Below are 24,628 nucleotides of genomic sequence, written 5' to 3'. Positions count from 1 at the left end.
ACAGTGCAGTTTATATCCTTCCACAAATAATAAACGGCTGTTAGGCTTTTAGGTGCAATGCTGCTCTGATTTAAATATTTCTCCATCGTTTTTTAAGTTAATTGCACAGTAATATCAGTTGCTTTGTTAAAGGCACCGCCTTCCTTTAAAAAAACATTAAACAAAACAATTTAAAACATTGTCCAGAGTAGATGTTCTGACAAACAGCCAACCAGGTACCTCATACTTGCAACCAAAGCATCTAATCGGCCCAATCTGGGAAAGAAACTGGCTTTATCAGTACAGTTTTACACTTCCACCATTTGGCTGACAAGTCACAGTCTAAGCAAGATTTGGCAAACCTTTCAATCGTTGTATCATCCATGGCTGACGACCAAAAGATGCTTTTCACCAGTTTCTTGGTGACTGTTGAACCTGAATGTACACGATAAGCCTCTGTTCAATCGATCCACAAATTAGTAGTAGGTGGAACAAATTTATCACCTCTCAAGAGCGAATCATATTCTGAAGAAGGTTCAGACGCTACTTTTCAGAGCAAGCAGTGCATTAACTAAACTGTTGTGCTTTGGCTAGCCACTCAAAACATGCTCCGCTACTAGTTTTATTACATGATCTTCCTGCATACCTGTTTTTTATTTATTTATTCTTATTGCGGCACCCACCATCACTAAAGCATCCATGATCATAGCCACAACATTTACAAACAAACTACTAGATCCATTTGAAGTTGCACCCAGAGCATGTAACCTCTGCAGTTATTTCCACCCTGTACATATGTAACTCTAAACGTACACTCTTATAACTCAGCAAAACAATCTCAGTAAATCAGCTCTTTCCTTTCCAGTGGCACTACATTCCAGCAAATACATCTAAGGTTTATGCTGTATTCTGATCACAAAAGACATTGCACAAAGAAATGTCTGCGAAGGTTCAACAGCCCACAAGTAAACTTCTCTCTATAGTGAATGTAATCTTCCAGTAGGCCTTGGACCAAGCAATGCAAAGGGACATTGTGCTTTCTTCCCTTCCAAAAACTGCGAAAAATATTGCACTAAACCACTGACTGGAGATGTAGGATTGGATCATGCATATCTTTGTAGTTATCCCTGTGCCTAGTGCTGTAGGATGAATGTGACACATTGGCTGGATCTCCTTAGTTAAATTAGTATGAGAACAAACATGTCCTGCTGCGTCCGTGAGTGGCATATTTTGTGGCTGGTGTTTCTGTGGATACGGTGAAAGATGGCAGTTTGGTTTACCTATGCAGTATGGGGTTACATGAGACGTTGCGTCTATTGTAAAAACAGTAAAAAAGGATAACAACTAAGTTCTCCATCTATTTTAACAAATTTAAAATCAAAGATAAAATGTTTCTTGTACGTTTTACCAGTTTGTCTCACACTTAAAGTGTGAGGAACAACATCCACAACCACTGTGAATGCATTTTGTTTATGTGGGAAATCTGCACACAATTCAAAAGAGAAAAGTGAGCTGGGTTGCCGCTGTTAAGATTATGTTTCAACACATCAGCATGAAAATTTTACAAATCAGAAGTTCAAGATAAATATCTGACACTGGTAAACGCCGGTCTTGATCAAATACACAACAAGTGGTTAACTATATCAACCATCCGAACTTCTTATATATTGCCTGTTTCTTGCTTTCGTTATTGGATGGAATGCCAGGTAAACAGCTAGAAAGATAAGTTGTTAGAGTAGACATTATTTATTACCTGGGACATTTGTAATGGAATTGTCTCTAGATCAATATCACATTCAATCCGTGGAGTTCGTCTTGACCTCAGAGGAACTTTAGAGCAGTTTCGCTTAAGAAGGGCAGAGGAGCAAACGGGCTCAAGAATATACTGGTGATCTCGACTCTCCATGCTTTTGTCCATTGCCTCCTGTCAATCAGAATTATAGGCACCATGAGAAAGCTATCTGTAGACACTTATTAAAGAAAGAAACATTTACATGTACCTCATGGAGAAATTAATCAGGAAAAGCAGTTTAGAACAGCAAGTGGGAAGATCGAGCAGGCACTGGGGAGGAGTCCTTAGAAAGAGTTTTTTTAAATGTATATTGAAAAAGAAAGGGTATTGATGACTTTGCACAATCATACACGGAGCAAGACAAAAATAATAATTTCTAGCAAGTACCATAACATACATAATTAAGAATATTACTGTGTTAAGCTGCATCACTGTCATTGTTGATTGTGCTGCTAAAATGTAAGATGATATGAAGAAAATTATAAATGAAGTTTTAAAAAATCTGCATATGTTTCTAAAATGAAAAGAAACTCCCATAATCACTGAAGAGATCAGGGAGGCTATCAAACAACTCTCACTAAACAAAGCATATGGTCCAGAAGGACTTAAAGCCCATTTTTACAAGAGTTTCGCGCCCCTCTTAATACCACACCTAGTAAAATTCTCAAATTCCTTTAGAGATACTGGCACAGTAACACTAACAATGGGGGAGTCCAGAATCTCTTTAATACATAAAGAGGGAAAACCTAAAGATCTCTGCCCAGCTTTCAAGTCCATAGCCTTATTAAACGTACATCTGAAACTTTTTACCAAAATATTTGCCAAAAAATTAGAACACCAGCTACCCATACTCACTGACTCTGATCAATCAGGTTTCAAACTGGCCAGGCAAAAATTCAATAATATACAAAGCTGATAGAGAAGTATAACAACCACAAAATCCTGATGGTCATGTTTGCTCTTCATGCTGAAAAGGCGCTTGACCATGGAGACTGGCCAGTTCTCAGACAAGTTGTGATCAAGATAAGAATAGGCCCTATGGGGGATGAGGCTGCCACCGTAGTGCGTCTCCCGGTGCCCGACCGTCAGTTCCAGTCCGCCTCTTCTGAGTCGCGGGATGGAGTGCAGGGATGCCCAGCAAGGAGAATGCTGCTGTTACGGCTTCAGGGATGCAGAGAACACCATCAAAGCCACTAGAAATTGCTGTGAGTTGACAGTCCTGACGATGCATGATGTGGATCCTATTTCTCTTCTGGTTTCCCTGGAATTTCTTTTAGGGCTGGCTGTATGCAGTGCTGCATTTGTACAAGGCCCCTTCGCGGAGACTGTGGTGACTGCTTGGTCTGCTGGTTGCTTTGCAGAGCAACACGAGGTGAGCACATTATATTTGATTCGCTTTTAATTAATTATTATTACAATGTATTCGACCCAACCGTGACTAAGATCACAGATGGCCTAAAGGATGCGATATGTCAAGCTCAATATGAGCATGTAAAGGAACTTAAAATCTCCAAACCAAATAATTTGAACATATAAGTATGTGACCCTAGAGTACAGGCATCATGTGGCATTTGTGATGAGGTGGATCAAACGTTCACGCATTTTAAACATACACCATATGGGGTTTCGATGAATAAGTTGCTTTTGCTAAAAAAATTATATTTGCTCAAGAATATAACATGACAAACTATCCACGTTCCAACAAATGTGGGGGCAACCTCCAATTCAATCACTGATCACATTTTAATTGATAAATAATTATCCAATTTTTTTAAAGGATGTAAAGTAATGGTCAGCTGTATAAGTGATCATAATCCATTAACACTAACTGTAAACTTAGTTTTGGGAAGTAAGTTGGGTAAAAAACCACAACACAGGGCATCATACAATAAGAATAGGGGTGTAAGCATTAAATGGGAGAAAATTGATAAGGAGCCCTTTCTTAGGGATCTTACAGTAAATACTCAGGCACAAATTGAGGTAGCCCTATCAGATCCCTCTATCCCAGATGATGTAATTCAGGCGTTTACATCTTTAAAGAGATATTTGGCAGATAAATTAACTAAATGTGCCAGAAAAACAACTGATACAACCAAAAGGTTTAACAGTGCTAGCTTGGAAGCCTATAGATCTCTAAGGCGAGCTTTAAGTGAAAACCCGAGGAATAAGGATGAAGTAGTAAAGGCCAGAAAAGGCTAAAAAGAAATAATCAGGGAAAGGAAAACGTATTTGAAGGAAAAGGCCTGGAAAGACTTAAAAAGCACCTGTACAACAAAAGATTCACAAGTCTTCTGGCAGGTTGTGAACTCCACCACTTTGTTGGGAGATGAAACGCCCAAACTTAACACTATCGTACTAGCTAAAGATTGGGTAAAACACTTCTCAAACATATTTAGCTGCAACCCCCAGACCATTAATCTGGTTTTGGACCCAAAAGCTCGCTTTGGTATGAGAGCAGCTCAGGCCCTGAGTAATTCAGTTGAGGTAGCGGATGAAGATGAGAATAGTCAGCCAGATAAAGCTCCGGGTCCTGATAGAATCTCAATAGATTTGTATAAATATCTATCAAATTTTTGGACCCCGCTGATAACCAACATAATAAAAGCTGCTATAGTGGGACCTTTACTCAAGACTTGGAAGGAAACCATTTTAGTTCTGATTTTTAAAAAGGGGGACAAGAGTGAACCTCATTGTCATCGCTCTATTTCCCTGCTGGATGGCACGATTAAAATCTTAGGCAGGGTCATTTTGGCCAAACTAGAACTCTGGGCGTCTGAGACTCAAGCGCTCTCGGTCTTTCAATTTGGGTTTTGACCAGGACTTGGAACAGTGGAGCAGTCATTAAACCTTGCTCTTATCGTCCAAAAATACACAAAGGCCCAAAAACACTGTGTTCATCTAGCCTTTATGGATTTAACGTGTGCCTTTGACACAGTGGACTGCCCTAAATTATTGTCTCTAATGGCACAGCTAGGGATTGATGTAGCAAATATCACCTTGATCAGCAGGCTCCACGAATGCACATCAGCTAGAGTTATGGTACAACAGGGAGGGGGACCTAACAAACACATTTTCTTTTGATATGCGGGTTAGACAGTGGTGTGCCCTGGCGCCATTTCTCTTTATATTATATATCAAAGGGGCTGGGAGGACATTGTAAGATGGGAAAGGACTCCCCGAGGGTCAATTCATGTTGAATCCCTGTGTTATTATATGCAAACAACGCTGTCCACATAGTGCGGACAGCTACTGGCCTACAAATTTTGCTTGATACTTTTAACACCTTTATGAATAAGAATATTCACTTCAAATCATGTATAATGAAATGTGTGCCAAAAAAGCTAAAACAAGGACATTTTTACTTGGAGTTGAAGAAATTAGAAAAGTCCCCCATTTTACTTATCTGGGAGTATCATTTGATGTGGATTTAAATTGAAAGTTTTTATTAAATGTCAGAGCAATGCAATTTCAAAAGTCGATTGATGCCATTTTTAGATTTGACAAGAGACAGGGACATAAGCCAATCAAATAATTACTCTCTGTTATTAAGAGTAAATGCCTTTCAATAGTAACTCTTGGGGCTGGTTTCTGGAGATACGTAAACTGTAACTCGCTTCAAGTAATAGAAAATAGGTTCATAAAGAGATTGCTTGCAGTGCCCCAGACTTCCTTTGTATCTTTCTGCCATGAGGAAGTTGGACTGAGCTTCTTATACGATTATATAAAATTGCAGCCGCTATTGCTCTGGGTTAGAATCTGGAATTACCCAGAGGCATATTTCTGTAGACTAGTGCTAACAGACTGTGTGAAACTGGACAACTGTTTAGATATACCCTGGTTTAGATTCATAAAAACAAGCTTCGCCAGGATGGGCATGCCGGAATATTTTACAACCCTGATATTTGAATAATGTTTCGACTGCCACAATAAAAACACTTTTTTATCAATGCTCTGAGCGGTCAAGCCTAGCATCTAATTCAGGTAGGGAGATGGAGTTTTTATCGACAGCCCCAAACACAGACTGCCCTTTATTTGCAGTTAAGTTTAAGTGAGAGGCAAATATTTCTGTTGACCAGGTTTAGATTATTAACGATACGCTTCCTGGCAGCTTTTCCAACCCAGGGTATGTGGCTTCCCTCACTCCCTGTTTGTCCATGCGATGGCTCCACATCCCTAAACACCAAGCACTTTATTCGATTTTGTACTTTTTATACCCCCCTGAGAAGGCATTTCCTTTGCCTGTTATTATTAGCATCAGGGATTAGAGCTCATGAGTTGGCGATGGCTTATTTGCTATCTCTAGAGAGTACAGATATTATATATGGAGTATTCAATTATATTCTGTGTTTAAGACTCGTAGCAAATATTAGTCTCTGTTTTTAAAAGCCTTTCTTTGAATATGCATTTTTATTTTCTCCAATGTTCACTTATTCATTATGTATTTTGGAAATGTATATGATTTTATGTAAACTTTTGTGGCTCAGTGGAGTCGAATAAAGTATTCTGATGATATGGGGGAAGCCCTGCCTTGCTTTCTTCAATGCCTCAGGTCCCTAGCTTGAGCTTTTTGTAGGCGAAGCATATTGACCTGGTGAAACTGGTGGGACTGATTGAATATATTCTGAGACTGCCTTAGCCCCCCTGCCCCCTCCCCTCTTTCCTTTTGTTGTCCAGGCAGTGGGGTAGTTTGAAAAATGCTGGCAAAAATCCCCAAGTCAAGTTGCGCTGCAAAGTTCTCTGGGGAGAGAAAGAAACATTTGATTACCGAACCTAGGAGTGCCCAGAAGAGACTGCTAGGGAGATGGGGGACCAAAGGGTCAGTAATAAGCCAGGTTCCTCGAACTCAAGCGAGATGTGGGACAGACCTGTCAATCAGCTCCAATGATAATATAATAGACCTGTGAGCACCCCTGCAAATATTCCGAATAGTTCATCCAGTACCTCATTTCTCAGAAGGATTGAATCTGGAGGTGTACCGGTGATAGAACAAGGACATCGAGCCGAGTCCCTTGGAGATCTGGGACCACAAGAGCAATCTGAGGAAGGTGGGACTCTGGCTGGGCCAAAGGATTTGAGGCATGTATTGGCACAAGATGTATGAGTAGCGTAGGCGGAACTGCATATGCAAGACGAGGAGGGGCAAGTGGAAGAGAAAGATGTTCAACAAGAAAGACTGAGTCCCCTCAGGAAGGGGCTGGGGAAAAAGTAAAGGGGTATGAGAGCGGGGGTCTGTATCCCTTATTTCAAACCAGCAAAAGAAACATAAAGAATACCAGGATTGAAGTTGGAGGTCAGAGCGACCAGGCTCTTCGGAGTCTTCAGAGCCAAGGCACAGCAGAGGAGCTAAATGCTGAGCTGGCGCCTTTGATAGTAGTACCAGGGGAGTGCGGCATGTTGGACGCTCAAGAGAAGATGGCCAGGTCTGTGATTGAGGCCTCCCCAGGACTGATTCCAAAGCTTGTGGAGCTTCTAACAGAAATTAAAGCTATTAAAGCTACTTAGGAGAAAATGAACTGCGTAAATGGCAGGACTCAGTCTGTGAACAAATGGGGGGGGGGGGTTTCTCCTCCCGATTGAGTGAAATGGAGCAATGAGTGTGTGACTGCGAGGACAAGATACACAGCCTAAAAAAAAAAAAAGGAGCGTCTCGAGAAGGAGGTTGGGTGGCTTAAGGACAAAGCAAGAATAAATGGAGTACTATGCAAGACGCTCCAACCTCTGGATCACAAAATCCCGGAACACAGTGAAGATGCTGGAGGTTGCATCAAATCGGTAGAAAATCTGATCCAATACTTTGTGATTCCTGTATTTGACAGACACTTAACAATTACTAGAGGACATTGCGTTCAGGTTCATATCAGCAGTCTGGCCAAGTATCCTTGCACTACGATTGTAAATTTTGCTGATTTCAGAAATAAATAAATGATTCTGACCAATGCAATAAAGGAGAAGGCCTTTAGGGAGGATAACTTTGAATTCCAAATGTTTTCAGGCATGAATAGAATCGGCCCGGACGCTGAAGGAATTCAGGACTTTGATTCCAAAGGTTCAGTTAGCAGGGGGACAAGCCTCAATAATTCAGTTTTCAAAACTTAAAGTGCTCTATAAGGGCTCCTTTCAAATGTTTGGTAACAGGGCGGAAGCCATTACATTTCCAGAGTCACTTTCTTAGTTTTAAGGTGGCACTTATGAGGCCATTTTTTAGGGTCCTAAGAGAGGAGTTGGCGGGGTTGGCACGGTGTCACGGTGCCTGTATCCTCAGGGTGGAGGGGGCTATGGGGGGGGGGGGGGGGTAGCACGTTGGGTGTGGGTGAAAAGGCGGGCCACCCACTTCTGCTTGGGGTGGGTATGGTGTGAGGGTCAGGAGGTGGTCAAGTAGGGAAGGAGGGTGCGATAGGTTTGATAAAGAGAGATCCAATTCGCGAACTCTAGGAACATACACTTGCCTAGAATGCTTATAATGTTGAATTCAGAGATTGGGGATGCCCATGTTGGGTGGATTCCTTTTTTGTGTAACGCATGAGCTGGGTGGTTGGCAAAAGGAAATAGTTAGGCACATGGCCACTTTAACTGACTTATGAATCGCAAGATAAAGAGGCACTTTAGAAAACACACACTTTTGGCTAACAGCCGGTCAGGCTGGGCAAACATGCACTTTAATTCGAGTAGGATACTGAGAACTAGGGTAATCAACAATCTGGGTAACACTCTAGAAATCGGCTTCACTTTAAATGTGTGGATGTAGGATTTGCGCTTTTGTGCTCCGGGCACATTAAGCACTTTTTGCACTTTTTTAATGTTTTTAATGCATTGCCTGGGAAAAGAAAGCTATGATACAATTAATAATATTTTGACAGTGTTAACGGCCTGAATAATAATAAGAAATTGCATGCAATAGAAGCCTGGGTTATAGCCGAGAACCCCTTGGAGTTTTTTTTTTAGGGAAATGCATATTTCCGGTCAGGAAGCTTTTGGAATTCTCGATGTTTAAAAATTGGGCCCGTTATATAGGATTAACGTCTGCCCAGGCTGCACATCGTGGTAATGCAATTTTATTGCCCAAGAGGCTAGGAGCCAAAGTGATGGATATTGCTAGTAATAAATATGGGCACTGGTGTTGTGTGAATTGTTCTGGGTTATCTATACCCCAGTGGAAGATAATGCAGGGCCTTACAAGGAACTTTTTCAGTCATTATTACAAGTCCCAGGGGAAATCATAGTTGAAGGTGACTTTAACTTCATGTTGAACCCTAGATCAGACTCATCAGTAAATTTAAAGAAGCAGTTAAAGCCTAAAGCCGCAAAGGTTCTGCAAAGTTAACAAAGAACCCTGGCACTTATTGATCCTTGGAGGGAGGCCTTTCCGACAAAAACAGAATATACACGTATTTCTGGTCGATTCCATGGCTCTTCTCGTATTGATTTTGTTCTTACTGTCAAAGGTGCTGGTTTTTAAGGGTCAGCAGACACTGCCTAATGGGTTTTCAGATCATGCAATGATGTCTTAGAAATATTGGTGGAGAAAGGTAATCCGTTGGCTAGGCAATGGTTTTTAACAAACAGTACTCACAGGAGGAAGGTTGGGTACAGATTTGCAAAGAGGAGATAAAGGAATTTCTAATTAGGAATCATGGGTCTGCTCCCCCAAGTGTAGTGTGGGATGCTTTAAAAGCCCATATAAGGGAGCCTGCGATTGTGAAGGATGCAGACAATTGCGGAGGCACTTGCCTACAAAAGCTAATTTTGGAAAAGACTGTTCAGGACAGTCCAATTTTTTTTTTAAGGCAACCATCAATGGTGAATAGGAGAGCCCTGGATAAGGCTAAACAGGTATTAAGTGAGCTGTATTATGGTGTACTGAATCATGCTTATATGCAAAAGGAGAGTCATTTTAGGGGAATTTTTTAGCTTGGCAGGGAAGTGAACAAGCTGCAAGTAACACGACATCTACACTACATCTGAGACCAATTTAGCGCCGGAATCTATAACTAATTCTGACGAATGTGTAACGGCATTAATATGGTGGATAGTGTATCTTCTGAAGAGATCCACACGCTTCAGAAAAATCACCTCAGGCTTTTGTAGCTGACTTTTTTAGCTGACTTTGTTAATTTTAACATGTCACATATATCGTACACCTTAAGGATCAGCTGCCTCATTCTTGAAACTATTGCCCTTGAGTTTTGCATTGAATCTGGACACATACTGTGCAAAATAAGCAAAATAATAATCCTTTAGATTGGGGAGCGCCAAACCACCCTTTTCCAATTCTTCATATAAAGTGCTTAATGCTGCTCTGGCAGGTTTTTTTGTCAAATAGATGATGTAAACATAGATTCCACTTTCTTAAATAAAGATGTTGTTAAAACACATGGAATGGCGAGAAACAAAAATAAACAATGGAAAAACCGACACTTTCATCAAGCTGACCCGCCTTAAGATAAGATAGTTATAAATAATGCGGATTTCCCACTGTTCTCATTTAGGCATGTCATAAGTATTAGGGATAGGTTGGCACACAGGAGAATCACTGTCCCTGTAACCACAACTAGCAACACATTGTGGTGGTTATCCCCAGTGACAGGCTACTACTCGTGTGGCAAATGTTCGTTGTGTCCTTTCACAGAAACTGCCAAAAAGATCGATATTGGTACACATCATATACGATATATATGATATGAGTCTTCAAAAACTATACGAACTGTAATGGTGAGAATTTTGTATAAATATTTAAATGCCCATGTGGGAATGACATCTCATAAAACATGCAACAGACTTAATGAATACCGTAGCAATATGAGATACAAGAGAAGCTTCACTAAGATGACCAATCAATTTCTGATGAAAAACAACTCGGAAAATGATATTAATTGGGTGGTTCTTGAGAAGGTGACCATAAACCAACACACTAATGTTTTATAAACCCTACTGTACCAGTTGAAGACACACATTAAAGACCTAAACTATGACATAGCTTGGCTACAGCTAACATCCAGATGATTTGCATAGCTCTTCTGCCACAAGGCACCTGAAATGGAAAAGGAGTAAGAGATAGTCTTAGCTGTTTTCTATCAAAGATCTCAACTACCCTTTTCCAAAAAAACATCTGTTACCTGATATGAATTTGTAAAATCTCAGGTTTTTCTTACATGGATCTACAAAACAACACGGACTCTAGGTGTTGTGGCAGCAAGGTGGTAATGGACATATAGTGGTGTGGCGTTTGTGCACCTATGAGCCAATGGGATTTCTGGGAAATATCATCCCAGTCCCTGTGCTTTAACAAATAACATCCTAAGTTCTATCCAACAGAAGAATATTTTAAGGAAATAAGATTTGTTTTTAAATGTGAGCCCGACTGTAAACAACAAAACAAAATCTTACATAGCGTGCCTTAGTGCATTTTGACAATACAAGCAGGGCACTCCCAACTACAATTTCCAGCAGTCCTGCTTGTCACTGACATCAGGATCGTGACACAGGCGCTCCCTCACTTGCAAAAAACAAAAAAGGACGCCTTCTTAAGTAGTCTCATCCAGCTGAATAATCAACATTCGGAGGGCCCGCCTTGCTTTATAGGTAACACATAACACAGAGGTAAACACCTTTGACAAAGTAAGTGTATGGGGCATGGTGGGATATGGAATTAACCTCTTCCTTACCGATCATTATCTGATATATTCCTCGATTTATAGAGTGTGACAACAAGGGTTTCCTCGTGAACTTCTCCCTGGGGCATCCTCTAGCTCAGAGTAGGAAAATTCACAGCATGAATTATTGATCATAGCATGAACTTTTGACCATTCACGGATTTTCAATGGTTTGCAGTGTGTACCCATTAAGTGTGTGACAGCCATTTTCACAAATACCCTACACAGCATATACTAGGAAAAGCTACCTGATATTTTGGATTTGAGCTGATTATTTCTTTCCCTCTGTGTCTCAAATGTTTTGTATTGTCTCATTACATTTATGAGTTTCTTGTTTTATGTTTGCACATTCTACAGGACCATACAAATATCGCAGGATTAGTGAACAATGTCCAGCAGGGCGGTACTCATAAGTATAGAGCGCATGCTTGCTGATGGCTATGAGTGTAACTATAAAACAGAAGAAAAGAGAAGAAAGCCAGCGACCATTTTTTGGAGCGGTCATACAGGCTGAAATATGTCGACCCATTTAGATGCAAGGATAATAGGAAGTCCCATTCATCACAATACCTTGCAATCATCTCTCTGGCCAACCGTTAATAATAGAATTACTTTGGGCTTAGGGATTTTTATGCCCCCCCTTTTCCAACGGCACCTGGACCCTGTGGATGAAGCAACCTGCAAATGCAAGCAGGCAGGACAGCAGAGTCCGCCTGCCTCCCAGTAGGAAAGCAAGCTAGAGGGCGATATCAGCCGGGGAAGACACAACCAGAAGCACCAAGGGCACTTGAGTCCCATAGAAGTACAATACAAAAATTCCATTTAAAAGTCTGGGCCTGCCATCGAGAACGCACCAAGGCCGGAAAACAAAAGTAATGGATCGAATCAAAAGTATGGGGCCAGGTCAGGCCAATCAAATTAATAGGTACATGGTGACGATGGGCTGCGAAGAAAGCGTGACCGGTGGGGCGCCGCCAGCCGAGATAGATGACCAAGCCCTCGACCCCTCATTAAGGGACATTATGATGGCAATCAGAGAATTCCGTGGTACTCTGAAACCATAAGCGGACTCTGTAACAGAAGAAGTAAACCTACTTAGGGCGGACCTCGGGAAGATGTCGGAGAAGGTGTCCACTGCCGAGGCAGGCATTGGAGGCCTGCAGTCCATAACAAAACGCCTAGAGGAGCAAGTGTCGGCACTGACCAAAAACCAGACAGAAATCTTGGCTAGACTAGAGGACCAAGAGGGCAGAGCACGCTGGAACAACATCCGGGTGGTAAGCGTTCCGGAGGGAATGGAGGGGCCATCAATCCTGATCCTGAATAAACTCAAGCCTAGACGCCGGTCCACCTTCTTCTCAGTGGAAAGATTGCCTCGAGCATTGAGACCACGGCCACGCCCGGGGGCCCCTCCCCACACGATCATAGCTTGTATACTAAACGTTAGGGACAGGGACCCAATCCTGCATGTGGTGCGCCTGCATGGCGACCTGCAACATGAAAACGCCACCATCCGATTTTTCACTCCAGGTCCAACGCCAAAGACGCACTTTCGACACGATGCAAAGGGCCCTCCGAGAACAAAACGTGAAATACATGATGTTATTACCAGCAAAGCTTAAAATCCTCGCCGAAGGGAAATCCTAGGTCTTCAGCTCGCCAGAGGAGGCAAGGGACTGGCTGAAGGACGGTTGGGTGGAAGGGGGGGCAGAATTCAAATACCTACCACGAAAGAGCAAGATAATGAGCGGCAAGATGTAGGCCCCATGTCTGACAGTCCTGTCCGTTGGCAAAGAACAGATAAGTGAACAGGAGGGGGGACTACAATTACCAGTGACTCTTCCTTCCCTATATTCGATTTGGGGTGGAAGCGGGGGGGCTGTGACTCAAGACGCCATTACACGATTTATCTGCTTGGAGCCCGCAGGCAGGGTGGCTCTCATTAGGAGTTATGGGGTATTGCAACATTTGACATAAAATTATTCCACTTCTTGCTGGAGGCTGGCTCACCACCCCTCACTAATGGTTATCACTGCACAGTTAGGGCAACAGGCACTCTGCATGTTGGGGAGGTGGGAGGTTTTCTACTCACCTAGCAGGGTTGCAAAGAGGGGGGAGTTGGATAAACTGTTAAATCGTGTTGTTTGCTATGGTATTGTTGCTCAAGACAGATAAAGTTGTATTGTGATGCATGTTGTCACTGGGCCGACCCAGGAGGGGGGACGTTCCGCAGCTACTATTTGTCATGACTGCTATCATGGGTGATTCAGCTAACATCCGCATCTGGACCTGGAATGTGACTGGACTGGGGAACAAAATTAAACGGACGCTTGCTGTTCAACATATTAAGTTGCACTCCCCAGATGTAGTATTGATACAAGAGTCACACCTCAGAGGAAGCCGATACAAGGCCCTAGACTCTTTTGGGTACAGACTAGTGGCTCACTCGGGGTACTCGACTCATGCCCAGGGGGTGGGAACTTATATTCAAAACACACTGCCTTTTGCCATAGCTGGCACCTAGTCTGACGATGCCGGCTGCTGTGTGCCTGTGGCGGGCAGGTGGGAGGGGTGCTCAATAGTGCTGTGCTTGTTCTATATACCTCCGAGGCTCCAGGCAATCACTCTCCCAAAGATTAGTGCGATGCTGGTACGGCTTCCCACAGGCACCCTTTTGGTGGGAGGAGATGCAAACACAGTCTTAGAACCGGAGCTAGACCGCTCCAGTGCACTGGCGGGTCAAAAAGGAGAATGGGGCCTCTCGAGTTTTCTGGTCGCCATGGGTATGGTGGACTTCTGGTTGGCGCACATCCCTCAGAGGCAGCAATATACATATTATTCAGCACGTCACGGCTCCCTCTCAAGAATCGATTATTTATTCACGCAAAATGATAAGGCTGGATAATATTCATCACCAGCACTAACCTGCACCAACTTTGGTGAGACACTCTACAAAATTTCAAGTAAGCATTTAAATTGAACTGCATGTACCAGGATGCAAAGGGGCGAACTGTGCTGGGAGGTAGCAGTGTGCTCCCATCCCCCTTCTATTTCAAAAAGGCTCCCTTGAGCCACTGGGCTGACGAGCTCATGGGAGGCACCTGTGCGCCAGGGAGAGGTACAGAGACCTGAGAGGATTGTGGCAGCTTTCTCAGCAAACCCCAGAAGAATTTCGTTTTATCTCTACTAAAAAGGATGAAATCCAGAAACACATCTGTCTAGAGATTAACAGCACTAACCTGCACCAACTTTGGTGAGACACTCTGCAAAATTTCAAGTAAGCATTTAAATTGAACTGCATGTACCAGGATGCAAAGGGGCGAACTGTGCTGGGAGGTAGCAGTGTGCTCCCATCCCCCTTCTATAATATTCATCACCAGTACATATGGCTAGGGGCATCTCAGACCATTCCCCAGTGGGTGTTTCCATCCGAAGATTATCCCCTGGCAGTTAAGTGACTCCATACTCAGAGATAAACTCCTTTACTTTAAAGAAAATATAGGATCAGTGGAATCGCACCTGACCATCTGGGGGGCCTACAAAACAGTACGGGGGGGCAGGCTTAGGCGCTAATACGGGGTAAAAGAAAAGTAGAGGCATTACTAATCGGGTTGTTTCGGCAAGAAATACTTAAAATTGAAAGAGGGGTGAATAGCAAAGAACTTCCCTTCCTACTACGAAGGAGTTTACTCGTCTGTGAGTACAAGATCTGAGAGGATTGTGACGAGCTGCTGAAAGACTTTTCATTGCCAACACTGTCTGGGTGAGGCACGGTAGGCCTTAGACGCCGTCCTAACCGAGGAGGAATTGTCTGGTGCCCAAGGGATCCTTAAAATCGGGAAGGCAGTATGTCCTAATGGTCTCCCAATTGAGCTATACGAAAGCCTTTCCTCCACAATATCACCATTACAAAGCATGCTGGAGGAGGCCAGGGAGAAGGGACAATTGCCCATTGACCAGCGTGCGGCCACCATCGTGGTCATACACAAGGCAGGTAATGCGTCCAGACCAGTTCAGTTCCTACCGCCAAATCTCCTTGCTCAACATGGAGGCAAAGGTGCTGGCAAAGGCCTTGGCCAATAGACTGACGTCCGCCATAACTACTGTAATCCACACGGATCAATCCGGCTTTAAGCCCAGCAGAAGCACTCGCCACAACCTGCGGAGATTATATGGAGTGCTTCACCTGACGGGAGGCCACTTCTCCCAACAGATGGTATTGATGGCGCTGGACGCCTCGATGGTCTTCAATAGCATAGAGTTATTTTATGTTATATAGTTTCTATAACACGCGCGGCTAGTCCGAGGAGCGTACCGGCGCGAACCCATGAGGAGTCACCAGACTAACACTAGGCGAAGAGGTAGGTTTTTAGATGTTTCTTGAAGGCCAGAGGGTCTTGGGTGTCGCAAAGTGCAAAAGGAAGGGCATTCCAAGCCTGGGCGGGTTTCACAGTAAGGGAACAACCACCCAGTCTGTGGCGAAAGAGGCGGGGTACTTTAGCGAAAAGAAGTGCTAATGAGCGTAGTTGTCTCAGCGGGACATAGAGGGAAAACCGCTTCCTTAAATATGCGGGGCCATGACCATGGAGGGCACAATGGGCAATGACAAGGGATTTAAATTTGACCCGTTCAGCTACAGGAAGCCAGTGCAGTGAGCGTAGATGTTCGCGCATGCTACTCCTATTGGAGATTCCAAGGAGAAGCCTGCATTTTGGACAAAATGAAGTTTATTCAATGCGTAACCCGGGATGGCCACATACAAAGCATTGGCGTAGTCCAAGCGGGAGAGTATCAAGGCGCGGATGACCATCTCTTTAGCAGGCCAAGGAAGAAGGGGGAGGAATCTCCTTAAGGTTTTGAGGAGGCCAAAGCAGCTGCCTGAGAGCTTCTTAACCTGGGTGGAGGGGATTGCCATAAAGGAGAATCTCCGACTTGTCTTCGTTACACATGAGCTGCGCGGCGGCAAGCCACTTGAAAACCGAAGACAAGCAGTGCTGGACAGATGATACAGAGTCCGCATCCTTTTCCCAGGTAAAGAGGAACTGGGTGTCATCAGCGTAGGCAATCACCTTAGCCCCCAGGTCCTCGGCCAAGTAGACCAGAGGAGTGACATCGATGTTAAAAAGGAGGGGGCTAAGGGACAACCCCTGCGGGACCCCTGTGGCGACCGGCTGCGTGGCTGACCTGGCGGCGGCAGCCAGACCTGTTGCACCCGCCCTTCTACGAAGGACCTAAGCTAGCCCCAGGCGGAGTCCGAGACGCCAACCTCAGTGAGTCGGGCAAGCAACAGTGAGTGTGGGCCGTGTCAAACGCTGCCAATAGGTCGAGCATTACTAAGGCTGCTCTCCCACCGGCATCCAGACACTCACAAATGGCCTCGGAAACCTCCACCAGTGCCGACTCAGTGCTGTGGGAGGATCGAAAACCCTGACTGCGCTGGATTCAAAATGTCCGACCCTTCAACGAACTCCGTTAGTTGTCTGGTCACCACCTTTTCACAAACTTTGGCTAGGCTGGGCAGGGGGGGAGATGGGGAGGTAGTTCCCTGTGATCTGGGGGTCAAGGGTGGGCTTTCTTAAAAGAGGGAGGATTTTAGCCTGCTTCCAGGCCTCCGGCACACGAGCCTCAAGAAGGTAAGAGTTTATAATGATATTCACTTCGGGGTTAACGATCTCCGCGACTGCAGCTAGAAGTCTGGCTGCGCAGGGGTCAGCGGGCGAGCTCGATTTGAAACCCTTCAAGATTTTGAGGGAGCTAGGCAAATCCACCGGAGAAAAAGCGTGTAGAAAGTGCCTAGGAGTAGCAGGCATAGAGACACACAGCAGGGGGTCGGATAGAGTCCCAGGGCAGGCTGAAAAAGCCGCCTGAATCGTGCGGATTTTATCCATAAAAAAATTGGAAAGTGTCGTACCGGTCCTCTGTGACAGGGAGTGAGCTCGACAGCGCCATTGTGGAAGTAAAGCTCTGAACTATTGCAAAGATCTCCTTAGAGTTGTTTTGCGCCTGCTCAATACGTGCTGCATAATATTGCTTATTAGCCTGTGTGAGCGCAGCGTAGTAAGTTTTTTGGTCTGACCCTGAGAGTACCCTTAGCCAAGGGGCCAGGCACGCTCAAGTTTTTTACACTCATGCTTAAGAGTCGACAGACCCGGGGTGAACCAATGCTTGGAAGGGGATTCCCTAGAGAACCTAGAAGAAGTGGGTGTCGCTAGCATATTCATGGAATTGAAAACCCAATTTGAGAACCCCGTCAGACTACCCTCAAGTTCCGGATGAAGAGTGGGTCTAGACACCACCAAGGCTGCGCCAAGTTTAGAGGGTTCAATTTTTTTAAAAGCTGGTTTGTGATAGCAGTGACCAGAAGGGCTGGCCAAGGCCACCTCCCAGGAGAAATAGGTAAGACAGTGGTCTGACCATGACACTGGGAGGGGATCTTCAACCGCGATAGGAAAGTTAGAGCAACTTGGGTCGAGAATATGACCCCCTTGGTGTGTAGGGAGGTTGACCCATTGAGAGAGTTGGGCAAGCTGAACAATGTCGCCAAAAGCAAGTGAGTCCTTGGAATCAGACTGGTCGAGATGAATGTTCAAATCTCCCAGCACCATATACTGGGAGAAGCGAAGCGCCCATGAGGTCACTGTATCGCCCCATGATTCAAGAAAGGCTCTAGCAGAGCCAGAGGGTCTATATATCAGAGAACCTCCCAACATAAAATTGGCAGAAAACCGGAAACTAAAGTCCAAGGCTTTACAATCACCCCATGAGTTAGTCTCTCCCCTGTAAAGATCCCACTTGTCCCTGTACATAATGGCCACTCCACCCCCCCAACCCACATTACGGTCTGCTCTGGAGATCTTATAGCCCTCAGAAGTGGCCAGCGTGACAATCAGGTCAGATGTGTCATCCAGCCACGTCTCTGTAATAAACAATAGGTCCACTGGTTTTATCCCCTCCCAGTGGTCCACTGGTTTGTCTAGAAGGAGCTCAAAAACATCTAAATTGTGTTTCTTTAGGGATCAAGCATTGATAAGAGCCGCCAAGATAGGAGGAGGCCTGGCGGGCCTGATAGAGGAATCAATAATTTGACCAGAAATAGGAGAGTCTAAACACAGTCTAAAGCCACACACAGCACAGGTAGTGTCCCTACCAGAGTGGCCTTATCTATTTGCGGTGGTCACCAGGTTGTGCTTCGGCCCCAATTTTTGTAGTTGGGTGAGACTGCTCTACCAGTAACTGCAGGCCTGAGTTAGAGTCAATGGAGCGCTGTCAAGGCTCTTACGGCTGCGAAGGGGGACCAGACAGGGCTGTCCCCTATCGCCACTGTTGTTTGCCTTGGCATTGGAGCCGCTGGCACATTGGATTAGGATAGACCCAATGATCTGGGACATAGAAGCACAAGGGGGATGGGAGGAGCAGGTTTCGTTGTACGCAGACGGCATACACCTATATCTCTCAAGACCATACTACTCCATAGCAAGGGTACTCCACATTTTCGAATTGTTTGAGAGCTTCTCTGGATGCTCTATAAATAGGTCCAAGTTGGTGGTCTTCACGTTGTCTGAACCTCCCTCGAGACTGCCGGCGAGGTGTGTAGATCCAGTCCTGACAGAAGGATTTAGGTACCTGCGCATTCATATCACCCATGACCACCAGTTGTTCCTTAAGAGAAATCTCACCCCCCAACTTGATATGCTTCGTACTGATACACTGCATTGGCGTTCTTTGCCACTCTCCCTCATGGGCAGGGCCGTCCTATTTAAAAGGACGGCCCTGCCGCGCCTATTATAAATCCTGCAGAATACCCCATGCCCTGTCCCCCCTCCCCCCCCCCGACAGTCTTCAAGCACGTGGCTCAAGAGATTTGGGCATTGTTGTGGCAGGGGGGTTCACCCAGTATAGCACTACACAAGCTGCAAAAAGGGATGTACGATGGAGGGCTAGCTGTCCCAGATATTAGGCTAGACTACTGGGCTTCACAGGTACTAGTTATAAATGATTGAGTCTATGCGGACAGTAAAGAACTGGGTTACAAGGTGGATACAGACGCTATGCCGGGAGGTAGTTGCGAATCACTTCTATACGCCCGTAACGCAAGCCCAGAATGGTCTACACACACCACGACTGTGGTGGCGTGCTGGCGCAGGGCAAACAGGTTTCTGGGGGGGCAAGGTAAACTAACCAGCAGGACACCCCTGTGGGCAGGAGACCCACTCAGGGAGGTGGCCACATTAAGGGGCTTTGGAGGTTGGCAGACTATAGGCATTGAACGTCCGGGAGACGTGTGGAGGAGTGGCGCTCCTTCTCCCCTTGAAGACCTACAACAAAAATATAGCTTTACCTTTCCCTATGTGAGACTCACGCATGCCCTGCAGAGACACATACAGCAGGGCACACTCATTCCCGACTACTCCCCTTTGGAGGATAGGCTGTTGGCAGATACAATCCCCGAAAAGGCGACTTCAACAACATATCGCAAACTCATAAACAATATACCAGACCCCCTAACGGCCCTCCAGTCTGCCTGGATTGACGTCCTAGGCAATATAGAAGATGAGGAACGGCTAGAAACACTGCAAAGCCCCAGGGAAATCGCAACCCGCACAAGATTTCAGCTGGTACAGCTCCAGATTCTACACCGCTCCTATTAACCCCACACACTCCTACACAAATGGGGTAGGGCACAAACAGCGCTTTGTAACAGGGGCTGCCAGCGGGAGGGCTCCTTTTTTCACATGTAATGGGAGTGCCCCAGGGTCACCAAGTTCTGGCATAGTCACAGCAACAATGTTCGAAGTGACCGGAACAGAGGTCCCAACGGACGCTAGTTGGCTCCTTTTAATGATCGAGGGAGACACAGACCGACCCAGACATGTCAGTCTCTGGCTGGCGCTGGTGGCAGGTATCGCTTAACAAAACCTCTCCAGACGCTGGGGCGCACCCCAACCCCCAACAATGATTGAATGGGAAAGAGATCTAGATTGGTGCCAGTGAGCAGAGGAGACTGTGTATAAAAGCAGGGTGTGTGTTAAGAAGTGGGAGAAGATATGGGCACCATGGCGCAACTACAGAAAGAGGTAGTGGTATCCGAGACTTACACCATTGCCTCATCCAATATGCAATATATGATTAGCCCTCTATCACTCACGCCTGGCTCCTAATGACAACTGCTATTGTGATTCTGTTCTTCTTAGGTCCTACACAACGGAATTGTCCCCACCTCTCCTACGAGATATTAATGTAACGAATCAACCTAGTGATGTACATGCATATGTGTTTTAAACTGTACTGTCTAATGAGCTGGTTTGCTAAAAAGAGTTGGAAAAAAAAAAAACACCCTACTCGACACATGAGATAACGTTTCTAAAACTCCAGAAATTACAACATTTCTTTCCCCCGTTTAACCCAATACATGACAAGCAGAAATTTTCAGAGGTGAAAAAAGGCCACATTTTTAAAGAAAGGAAAGAAGGATATCGTAGAATAATTACAGACCTATTCCATAAAGGAAAATTCGAAACATTAGACAAGGGTAAAATAGTCTGTTGAACCATTGGGCTCTGTCACCCTATCTCGGGAAAGCAGGGACGAGAGATCTATTAAACTTTGCATAATTATTTCTGACATTTGATACTACAAAAGGATTGATCTCCAACATACATAAAGCATTGTTATGTGAGAGAAAACTACTGCAATGGTCATACATAAAAGCTACTAAATACTGAAAACAACATACAAAACAGGATGCAAAACAGAGAAACACTGAACAAGGTTTAACTGGTATAGGACTTCAAGTAGGTTACGACGTGTTCCGGGGTGCAGATGAGTACTATTGCCATCAAAGTAGGTGACAATATACATATATGGAGGAATTGCCCTATTTTAATCCACAGTTTGGAAATACTCAGCGATATCAAGAAGGTGATAGAATTTCAACTCCCTGAAGACCAAAGGATCATTATACTGGACCTAAAACCAGAAGAAATTAAATATCTTCTGAACAATGACTAGGCCCTTCTAAAATACAATATCCTTTTAACAGCTAAACTTGAAATAGCAATAAATAGAAAGCTACCTCTTTTCCTATAACATTAGACTGAAGTCTGTGTACTACACCTGGCGATGACACTTCAGGCTATGAATATGAGAAATGAGAGAGAAATTTTAGCACCATGTGGAAATTACTGACAGACTATTTGTAATCTCAATCACTGCTACTCCTTTACCCACGAATTCCACATGCCGCTAAAATGTTACTGGCATCCCTGACATATATAATGAATAAGACACATAGATTCAGGGTAACAAGGGAAAATTATCCAGACCAATTTAATGGGGACTCCACAACCATATGCCGTAAAATATGCTAATGACAATGTTTATGATACAAGAGGGATACTTGCTAATGAACATGAGAGGACTCTGTGGGGAGGGCTACGAGGTGGGTGGGTGTGTTGGGGATTCCAGATTATGATTGCTTAAAGTATGTTCTTGATACTCAATCTTTGTGACCCAGAAAATTCAATGATATATTTGTTTTTTGTTTTTAAATCGAAAATTGTATTACTTGGACCTGAATGCTCCTTACATTACCATAACCCCTGACATTTGTGATAAATGTCTTCGATATATCAATCTTCCCTGTTTCAGATTTGAATAGACAATTATTGCAAAACCTGATAAGAGAAATCAGAGGCTCTTAACAAAGGCAAGGCTTCGGGCCCTGATGCCTTAATGGCCCACTTTTACAATAATTGTGGGGACCAGATAAATACTCTGCTTCTAGATTTCTTTCAACATTTCACATCCTCTGTGGTGGGTTCAAGGTTCTATGGTGGAAACTATGATAAAATTCATACCAAAACAGTGCAAGGATTTATCTTTTAGCAGGAGCTATAGGTCAATATCACTTATCAATATTACAGACTGCAAAATAAATTACCAAAGACTAAGTCAATAGATTGAAAAAGATCTTACGAAAACCTATAAACACAACTCAGAGGGGACGTCTGAGGAACAGATACTCCAGTGACAGCACAAGGCTATTCTTGCATATGCTTTAAAAGGCCAAGCACTCCAGTAACTCTGTCGCTATATTATTAGATACGAAAAAGGGCTTCAGCAAGGTTTTATGTTCGTTATTACAGTCAGTTTTGCATACATTTCAATTTTGAAGACTGTTTTATTCGTATGGCTGATGCTTGGCAACCCAAATTTCTATAGTATGTAATCGTCTGGTTCAATGCTGACTTTAAAACAATTAGAGAGAACAAAACAAATGACTTTATTAAAAAAAAATCAGACTTGCTACGTTGCCGGGCTTCAACATTTCTAGCACTATGGAGGCAAATGGGGAATCGAGGTAAAGATGATGATCACTTGGATCAAAAATGATATCATCACCATAGTTCTCACTGAGCTATCTCTTGACTATTTCAATAACCATGCAGGATTAATGAGGAATTTTCTGCGAGTAGGTAAGATGCTACGTATTTCAGAACATTAAGTGGGAGCACAATCCTGAAGGGGACCTATTTGGCAGACTTTATGCTATCAGAATGCATTTCTAGTTAAACAGGTTGTGCTTTCGTCTTCCACTGAAGAATGATCACAAATTGTTTTGTCGACGACCTATAAGGTTAAGGACCAACATTCAAAACAATTTTATGGGACATGGCTAAGCCCTTAGTACATCTTGATTGTGAACTAGAGAACATAACTTAAAAATGTAACTTGGCCTACCGTTGACTTAATAAAAAAGTGATATAAATGTGAAGACAGATGGTTACACAGTGCATTGGAACAGATGGACCTCACAAGGGATATTTTGGGTGAAAGAACTGGCTGGGCCGCTAGGATTTCACCACGGTCATTTGCTAATTTCCAAATAGATTTAAACTGGATCAGTGTACATTTTAAAACATTCTGAAACATAAGGTAACACATTTTGATTCTGATCCTTCCGTCTCCAAATTGTTAATTTACTCATACGAAAAGGACATTTGATTTCCAAAGTTTTTGTGCTTTAAAATCCTACGCATTCTACTATAAATCTAACCACTCAGTCCTTTGAATTAGAGACCATACTTGGCTTAGCACAAACTAAATGTGTGTCCCTACATAGGATGCCCAGTAGATTTCACACACTCCACCTTATCGCTCCAATATCTGCTGGGTTTGTAGTAAGGAGGCAGTGACCTACTGCACATGCTGCTTAACTGTGTCCTTCTGGGGATATTTTGGAAAGGTATAACTTCTTCCTATGAAGAATGTTTGTCAAATAGAGCTATGTTTCAATTTTTTAATAATATGTCTAGGAGGTAACCGATTTGGACACTTTTGAAATGTATTTGCTTGAACTCATGCTGATGTTGGGTGTTAAGATAATCCAGTGCAAATAGAAATCTTAAAAAAGAGTTCAATACATATTTGGTGGTCATGGTTATGTTTTACTGGTAGTGCTGATAAAATATCTTTATAGTATCATTCTGCCATCTAGCACTTTTCCCATCTGTGACAAGCTGGACCAAAACCTACAGAAAATACAACATCACTGAGCCATGCTGTCATACATACCTTTTAATTGCCTACTGATATCTTGCAATAGTCTGTTCAGAACCTCTATCAGAAATTTGTTTACGGTGTAAGTGCTGTTAGGCAATCACATAATATTTTTAATGAGTTATTTTTACACTTTAGACAGCCAATGTCTCACTACCTCAGGGCCTGTGCTTCCCATCCCTTTTACATCTCAGATGTCTTCCAATGTTTTGCATGAGACCTTCTCAACTCTTTTAGGATATAATGGTTCATTATTATTTCCTAACTATATGTGCTCGAAGGCTTTATCTTGTGCTTGTGTTTCGTTATTTCTTCCCGTATATTTGTTCTTTTATGTTGCACATTTTCTAGAATTTTATAAAATGTCTAAACTAATCAAAAATAAATTAAGTGTGTCTCTGGCTGCCTTAGCTCCCACATGACAGAAAAGGGTGAGCTCTCTAAAGCAGGTCTATGTGATACCGATAACCCAGAATGACACTCTTCGTTTTTTTGTCCATGGACGCGTACAAGTCTGTTAGCCCATTTGACCTTGTGACCAATCTTAATGTTGTAATATGATGATTTGAAAAATGTGATCTAATCCTCTGTTCAGGAACTCAGTTGCTAAGAGCACCCAGTGATGAATAGGATCCAAAATTTCATCAAC

The 24,628-nt window shown here is 43.7% G+C and overlaps 1 protein-coding gene across 2 annotated transcripts in view; it reads right to left on the bottom strand.

Moving 5' to 3' along the window:
• The window catches only part of VPS13D (vacuolar protein sorting 13 homolog D), a 2,738,381-nt gene that overhangs the window by 2,644,607 nt on the left and 69,146 nt on the right, over positions 1 to 24,628 (bottom strand). For both annotated transcript variants that reach the window (XM_085608633.1, XM_085608634.1), the window contains exon 8: positions 1,733 to 1,903. In XM_085608633.1, coding sequence (XP_085464759.1) covers positions 1,733 to 1,903 — 171 coding nt within the window. The remainder of the gene's footprint in view (positions 1 to 1,732; positions 1,904 to 24,628) is intronic.

Source organism: Triturus cristatus, chromosome 1_2, assembly GCF_964204655.1.
Source record: "Triturus cristatus chromosome 1_2, aTriCri1.1, whole genome shotgun sequence".
In the NCBI taxonomy this organism is placed as follows: Eukaryota; Metazoa; Chordata; class Amphibia; order Caudata; family Salamandridae; genus Triturus; species Triturus cristatus.
The sequence above is the reverse complement of the archived record's forward strand: the minus strand, read 5'-3'. Positions and strand labels throughout refer to the sequence as shown.